This window comes from Primulina tabacum, chromosome 3 (genome assembly GCF_025594145.1).
Source record: "Primulina tabacum isolate GXHZ01 chromosome 3, ASM2559414v2, whole genome shotgun sequence".
Lineage (NCBI taxonomy): Eukaryota > Viridiplantae > Streptophyta > Magnoliopsida > Lamiales > Gesneriaceae > Primulina > Primulina tabacum.
The window spans coordinates 47,081,118-47,089,863 of record NC_134552.1 but is presented as its reverse complement, the minus strand read 5'-3'; the positions used below and the strand labels follow the sequence as shown (position 1 = coordinate 47,089,863).

The window sequence follows — 8,746 nt, the reverse complement described above, 5'->3', positions numbered from 1 at the left end:
TACATTGCACGCTGCGGATAGTAGTATTAACGGCGTACATATGCACGCCGTTGATAATAGTATTAACAGCGTGCACATATACGCTGCGGATAATCTTGAACTTTCAACAGCTTGGAACTTCCCAGCGTGCAATGTGCGCCGCGGAAAGCGAATTTGCGCGCTGCGAAAAGCCATTTTTGTTGTAGTGATACTAGAGTTCTAATTGAGAGTATAACATCACTTGGAATGTGTTTGTACAACATGCTTGTATAAATCAATGTGTTCTAGTGGGATCGTTCGGCAATGAAGGAAAATGAGATGTAGAGGGAGTTAATCTTAAAACATCCAGAAACCCATGTTTTCAAAATCAGATCGGACAGATAGTTCGACTGAGAATTGGTCACTGGTCTAGTCACAGTTAAAAACCATTTAAACGGTCAAACTGAAACGTCCACTACTCCTTTTCTTAAAAAGTACTAGATTTTTTTCCCCAATAATCTCGGCCGAAAATACTATACATATATATATACTTTTAAAATAACCTTGCACCATTTAAAAATAAAACAACCTACTATATTTGAAAATCAGTGGAAATAGTTTAAAACATATATAAAATCGTCAAACATTTTCAACTTCTAAAATAGCAATATTGCTAAAAATAACAACCTCTCAAAAACCACTCAAAAGCATAATCAAAGTCGTAAAAACCTTAAATCATAAACAAAAGTGTGGAAAAGACAAGCGCTGGTCCTCGGGTTATGTGCACCTTCAGTCCAGTCAAATCAACCATCAAGACCTCCACTACCATCAACATCTTACTCACCTACATCGATCACACCTAGTGAGTCTAAAGATTTAACACACCATATTCTTGATAACAAATCATACGTATACAGATCACATGCAACAGTGAAAATATGTTTACGAAAAATATCATTTTCATAATCATGCATAAACTTAAACATTTTTCATATTATTATAGACACTAACATTTTCATATTATCATCAACATATTCATATTCATCATATACGTATATGTATTCCTTTTTCGTTGAATTCAAATCGTTAATTGTGACTTTCGTATTCGTATTGAGGGCGATTGATCCATCTACATGTAACCACAATACTGGGCGGCGTGGACATCAGCGACACTCTCACCCATCAACTGAGCATTGGACTTACGTATTCACATATCATCGTATTTGTATTTGTCACAATTACTTAACATCCTTCAACATTTCATATTTCTATCACTTTATAAAATTCATGCATATATATAATTTTTCTTTTAAACAAAGCATGCAACATATCTTTTAGCGTCAACATTATAACATAGAACATTTTAAATAATCATTTTAACATAGAAAAAACATTCAGAGCACTGCCATGACGTTTACTATTTTCTAGGTGTAAATTGACAGTTTTATCCCTAGACGTAAAATTCCTCGAATTTGATTTTTTCTTACTTTCATTAACTCTAGACCATCTCAAATAATTATTTAAGCTTAGATTAAATTTCCCATAATTTTATTTAGCTTAAATTCTAGGCTTTCCAATTTTTATTTAGTTATTAATTCGCGGAGAGTTTAATTCCCGAATTATTTCAAACTTTAATATAAAATTTCCAAATTTGAAACTTAGACTTTTTATATTTAATTAGCCCTCGTGAACCATGATTCGACCCCCATTGAACCATGTTTCAAACCCTAACCAAGAAATCCTAAGTCTCGAACCAGGCACTAAAACCCTCGAGCCATGTCACGTTTTCCACAAGCCATGCTCGAACCACTCTAAGCCATCTTCGAACCAGAACTCCCTTGGACCCTCATGAACCCACTGGACCCCTAGGACACAACCCTGGCCCAAGCCGAAGCCTCCTACAACATAATAAAGTTGCGGCTGAGACTACCCTATGCGCTAGGACTCTTCGATTTACTTGCTAGGACCCCAACCACCGAGCCAGCCCCTGACCCAGACCTTCGTGAACCCTCTCAGGACCCTACAGACCTAGCCTAGCCCATGGCCCCAGCCGCGAAGCTCCCTGCGCTGCTGCTGCACTGCGCGTAAACCCTCGGGTGGAGTCCTAGCTTGCTAGGACTCCTTCCCGGCTCCTGTGCTCGAGTCCTAGCATGGCTAGGACTCCTCTCCTGACCCAACCACACCCAACCCAGCCCTAGTCGAGCCAAAGCCAAGCCATGCATGGTGGAACGCCTCAAAACCGAAGCTTGACACAAAAAGACCAACTTGGTTCCAGCTTGTTCCTATTCATGTACAGCTTAATTCGTGCATCTTAGGACTCTTTAAATCGTGTAAAAACGTTTCCCTTTTCATCCTATAACAAGGCAGCCCCTTTAAGTATGAAATTATCAAGTTTTTGGATCAATAACATGCTTCAAAACCCATGTTTAAGCATAAAAAGAAAATAAATAAAACAGTAACTTGTTTTTCATGTAATTCATATTCAAATACTTATTAGGGTGTGACAGATGAGAAAAAGAAAGAAATATGGCGTGCTTTTGCGTATTTAACCCACGAAAATCCGTTGACGATGCGAAGAACGACGACGAGAAAACCTTGGCTGAATTCCTTGAAAAATTCGAAGCTTTCCTTGCTAAACTTCGTGTGTGCCGTGTGATGTTGATGCTATGAGTCTTGTATAACAATTTTGGGGTGAGGGGGCATGTACTTATAATTAAAGGGTAGAGTTTTGGGCTTAAAAGTTTGATAAATAATAAGTGTGAAAGCTTGGACCCATAGAAGGCTATACTACGCCCAATAAGCCCAGTTGTCAAAACGTTCGTATTTTTGTTGAAAAATAGAATACCAATAAAAATTACGTCTCGACGTATAAAATCACTTCAAAACTCCTTATTTTCAAAATTAATAAAAAGCATCAACCTTATTTTAAATAAATAAAAATAATTATTTAATACAAATATTTTCATTTTTAAGCCCTCGGTCTCCGTTCCTCGATCGCAACTTGAATAACCTTTAAAAAATATTTTAATGCATTCAAGTAGAAAACTACTCTAAAATCATATAAACATATCAACATAATCAATTTAACAATCAAAATCAATTAATGAGCTATTTTTCATTTTTCTCTAGGTTTGCATGCAGTTGGATTATGTCGTCTTAATTTTGGACCTTACACAAACTGGTCAAAACCACTAAAGAACGTGTCGAACATGAAACGGTGCACCAGCCAAAAAGCGATCGAACCTGTTCATTATTTTTATTTTTTTTTGTGTTTTTATATTTTTATTATATATATGATTATTTGAATTCAATCTTAAATTATATTTTTATTATATATATGATCATTTGAATTTTGAATTATAATAAAATTAGTATTTTAGTAAAATTAGAGCTTATTTTAATTTTAAATTTTGCTTAAAACATATACGTAATTGCATTTGATATTTTGATTATATGTATATTGTTGTTTATATTTTAAATTTTGGTATGTATATTTTAATATATATACAGGTTTGTTTGGTGTAGTAATTGTTTATGCTGGAAGAGCGATCGGACTGTGGTACTTGATCTGCTGAGTGGTTTAAATTATTTGAGTTGCACCATTACTACTAGTTATAGATTTTGCTAAAACGGCAAGTACTCGTTCTTGTAATAGATATCAAATCAAATGTCATGGTTTGATTTTCATTGACTACAAAGAGTACAATTATTGAGAGAGATATTTTTTGGGTGTAATAATCGTTCTTGTTGGAAGATTAATCAAACCGTAGTGCTCGAGTTGCTGTGCAATTTAAAAGATTTAAGCTTTTAGAATTTAAAATATATTATTTACTATATTATATTATTATTTTATGCATAACAGTGTTTCGTTTCGATCATCCAATTGAACAGATCTAATCGGTTGAACTGTTATTTTAAGATAGATCGGTTCGATAATCGATCTGATCATGAAAACATTGCCATAAACAAATTTGTGTGTTCATTTATTTGTTTTTTATAATCATTTCTGATACACACTCTTTAGATATCGATTTGATCAAAATATTTGTTGTATCAGCTCGAGTTATGTTTACACTTTAACTTAAAAGATATTCGAATTATCAATTTAATTAGATCTTTTTTTAAAAAAAACTTCGTATGTTGCTACCATATTTAAGATACCAAAATAACTATTCCATGCACACATATATTTTAAAGAGTATGTCTCTTCTGAGACGATCTCACGAATCTTTATCCGTGAGACGAGTCAACCATACCGATATCCACAATGAAAAGTAATACTCTTAGCATAAAAAGTAATATTTTTTCATGGATGACCTAAATAAGAGATCCGTCTCACAAAATACGACCCGTGAGACCGTCTCACACAAGTTTTTGTTTTTTTTAATTCATAAACAGACTTATTAACATAACATAGGGAGTATTTAAAAAAAAAAAAATTATACATCAAAGATGTCGATGTGGTACTCTAAGGTTACATTTGGAAGGAAGGATTTTATTTTGACTTGGATTGGGATTTGGATTTCATCAATTATTTGATACAAGGATTTGAAATCATTTTTTATTGAGATGCAATTGAAATCTACTACAATAACTCAAAAAACATTTATTTGAAATCATTTTTTATTGAGATGCAATTGAAATCTACTACAATAACTCAAAAAACATTTAGTTGAGGACAAATGATTCACCCAAAAACACTAATGGATTTTTTTATTATGAGTTTGAAATTTTTAGCTCCAAATCTAACAATTCAACGACTTTGCGTTCCGTATAATAAAAGTTAACAAGAAAATATCAACAAAGTACGCCTTAAGCACGCCCTTAACTATATCAATATCCTTAGCATTAAGCATTAAAATCATAATTAATTGTTCTTCAACATAACCTTTTACAATGGTAGCATATAGGTCCTCTAGCCAAATGAAAGCTACCTTAAATAATTGCTTCATAGTCTTAAATTTTTCATCCATTTTCAATGCCTTTAACTTCCTATAAAGCTTCTTGAATAGATCATCCAACAACTCAAAGAGAGAAATGCTAACGTTTCATTATTGTGTTAATTCACTAGCATATTGATAGGTGTGACAGTCTGGCTTGTGTGCATAATTTTCTTTTATTATTATAATAATAATAATAATAATAATAATAATAATAATAATAATAATAATAACAGTAATTAACATAATTCCTGCCATAGCTATATTTGAGAAATTTCTACCTATTTTTGAAAAAAAAAAAAAAAAAATCCAAGAGGAGCCAGCTAGGCCAAAGATCTACAAAAGAATAAATATAATACTACTATATATTTAATCAAGATAAATTAATATAGTTTTAAAAATCATTATCAACATGACATTTTTCTTTATATTGATAGGATCCAATGTTACTGCAGGTTAATCTTTTTAGTATAGTAACCACAACAGTACTAATGGTGATAGCCAGTTCATGGGAAAGAAGCTGAAGATCAGTTGAGAAATTGAGTAGTCTCTTGGTTAGTAAACCGAAGTAACAAAACCAATATTTTTTAAAAACAAAAACCGAACTTCCGAATAGACAAAATTGAATTTTTAAAAAATTCGGTTTCATCGGTTATTTCTGTTAAATGGATGTTTTGCTCACCTCTGCTGGTTACATTATTGGCATAAAAGTTTGGTTTCTCATTATTTTTACCACAACATGCTGTCCGGAACTCAGACTCTTGTTCGATCACTGTATAATCAAACTTTTCTATGTTTTAGACTAAGTCTATGATCAATTTTTCCGAGTACCATTGATAAGTATGAGGGATTGCTGAAAACGATGGAAAATGCTTATTATTAAGTTCATTTCAGTTCTGATCTGCAAGTATTTTTTATTACTATGTTAAAAAAATTCAAACACATTTACCCTGTTTATAACAAGTGTTATGTCTGCTTTCTATAATTATGAGGTTTAAATCTGATTCTTTTTTGAATTTTTACAGAAGATGCGATGCTGATACAAATTGCCCAAAAATGATAAGATGATGTCGAAAGAGAGACGATTTTTAACTTCAAAAGCATGTGCCAAATAATTTTTCTTCTGACAGAGATTCAAGAACTTAGAAAAATGACAGGAAAAATAATAAAAATCCCTTGTACAGACAAGAAATCTGTGGTCCAAACGAAACTGTACAACTTGCACTAGTAATAATGGAAGAGAAATCCAAGTATAGAACAGCTTTTATCCTTCTAGAACTAGAATATTACCATCGATATATCATATTTAAAAGGAAAACAAAATAACACCCGTAAAATTCAGCAAAACCAACCATTTTAATCAATATGAAATGTAAAAAATATATTTATATTTTTTTTAAAAAAAGAGAAAAATCATTCTGGTATTTCGTAACCAACAGGAACATGAAAGGTTTCGGGATCCTCATTCTGAAGCCATCCATATTTCTCCAGGAATGGATTCGTCAAATCCTTGCGTGGATAACTCTCGATGCAATCCTCCCAAACAGTCCCTTCATTCAAATCCCTCAACACCTCCCACAAGCAGCTGTTACATTTGAATCCGGCTCCAAATGCAAGCATCAATATTTTGTCACCTTTTTTAAGCCTTTTCTTGGCTTGCATGTATGCTAAAACATACCAAAGACTGCTCGCCGAAGTGTTTCCGAATCGATGCAACGTCATTCGGGCTGGCTCGACATCGAACTCGCTCAGGTTTAGATTCTGCCCGATGGCATCGATCACGGCTTTTCCTCCGGTGTGGAGGCAAAAGTGGTCGACTCCTTCTTTGAAATTGATCGTCGGTTTTCGGATAGAACCGGCTTTATCCCACTTGTCACTCATCTTTTTGAGCATTAGTAACAAGGCAAATCGGAGAAGCTCCTTGACGGGGAGTATTTTCATGGCGATTTGTTTAAGGTTGTCGACGAATGCTCGCGTAGCAGCCTTCGGGAGATTCTTGTCGAGGTGGAAGCCGATGAAACCCTTCTCATCCTCCCTCTGCACGCAAGCTTCGTAGGATTCGTCTTTTGCACCATGATGGGTTCTCACAAGAAACTTGAATCTCAACATCGCCTTGTGCGTTAAGGATGTTTTGTTCGTCAAAATCATCGCACACCCACCTATTCTGAACAAGCAATTAGCAAGAATCATCGATCTATTTTTGCCGTTGTACCAACCTAAGCTCAAAGTCTCCGATGTTACAACGAGGGCTTTGAGATTTTTCCGAGTCTTGAATATGCTTTGAACTACGTTAATGGATACCAAGCTTGCGCTACACCCCATCCCGGTTATATTGTACACCTTGATGTCTTCTCTCATTTTGTAAAGATTGATGATTCTTGAAGCTAAAGAAGGGGCCGAGGCAAGCATCGATACGTTCACGACCAGGATGTCGATTTCCCAAGGAGAGATACCACTACGTTTGAACAATCTGTCGATGCTCGCTAAAAAGAACTCATCCATCTCTATGAGCCCATCTTCTAGCTTCGGACACGCCTCTCGACCATCGAACACCATTTTCGGGGCATAAGTTTCCTCGCCGATGCCGGAGCTAACTATGGCTCGTAGAAGGAATTTGTACTCGTATAGGCCAAGTTGTTTGTTTCGAAGAATGACATCACCAGAAAATTTTGTGCTCAACTTTCTATCGTCGGTCGATTTGTAACATTCGTAGTCTAGCAAGTAACAATGTTGGTGCCCTTTCTTATCAAGAATTTGCCAGATTATGAATATTAGAGGTAGAAAAGGAAGAGAACACCATAGCAAAAGAAAAAGCTCCATATTCTAATAAAATTGGACAAATTTTAGTTTTTGGGTGGAAGAAAAGAACTTAGAATTGTAGTGAAGCTTAAGGGATCCTACGAATTATAGCGCAAAGTTTGACGTGAATTTGATACGAGAAATTTCAATGTAACACCAAGTATTATATATTTGTACGAGTGAAGGGGTTAGGCCAAAGTTGCACACTTATGAGTACCCACATGGCCTTTAAAAAACACGTATTTTCTCAACTTCCAACAACAAATTGGCTGCGTGCTTTGTTTAACTATCTTTAAATTCCAAGAAACTATATCTTATGAATGCATGTGATTGGAGTGAATAGATTGATTAATTTAATTTGTAGAAATATATGACAATTAAGTTTAAAAAAAAAACAAAAGTATTGTATATATATAATAAGTTATCTTGACTTTGAGTAGAGGACGACCCACGAAGTCGTTCCCAAGCGTGGACTTAGATAGTGCCGAATCTGATATGAGATGGTCAAGATGTGATCGCTCTAAACGTGGACCTATCTCCTTTTCAATTTCGCATGCATCCAAATAAAAATAACTATAGTTTCAAACCGAAGGATGGTTATATGACATAGAAGTAAATTGAAATTAAATGATTGTATGTTTTAGAGTTAAATATTTTGTGGTATTGTAATACTTAACCCAACATATAACAAAATATTTCAAATACACAAAATTTACCTAAATAAAATAAGACACGGAATTATGCACAAGTGAACAAACTTGTGTGGGGTAAAAGATTCACTTGAAAAACCTGTCAGTTTACAAATGCAATACTAGTAAATTAAAAAAAGCCAACTCCCTTAACAAGTGAGGAAGTAAAGTACATCCAAAATATTCGTCAAAGTAAATAACCAAAACCACCTATTCAGCTTTTGTGAAGCCAAAAATTCCTTTGGATGAACAACACACTAATCTACATTGTGATTAGGTGTGGTGTATGCGTGTCTTTAACACTCCATGACAACACATTAATACGCCTTGACTTGACCATTTGATCTCTTCGATGTAAAT

At 34.3% G+C, this 8,746-nt stretch overlaps 1 protein-coding gene across 1 annotated transcript; it reads right to left on the bottom strand.

The window, feature by feature from the left end:
* Nucleotides 1–6,092: 6,092 nt before the first annotated feature.
* LOC142541113 (3-ketoacyl-CoA synthase 3-like) lies at nt 6,093–7,853 on the bottom strand. Its single transcript, XM_075647696.1, has one exon. It carries the CDS (start codon nt 7,716–7,718, stop codon nt 6,312–6,314), a length of 1,407 nt encoding a protein of 468 aa, XP_075503811.1. The 5' UTR covers nt 7,719–7,853; the 3' UTR covers nt 6,093–6,311.
* Nucleotides 7,854–8,746: the final 893 nt, after the last annotated feature.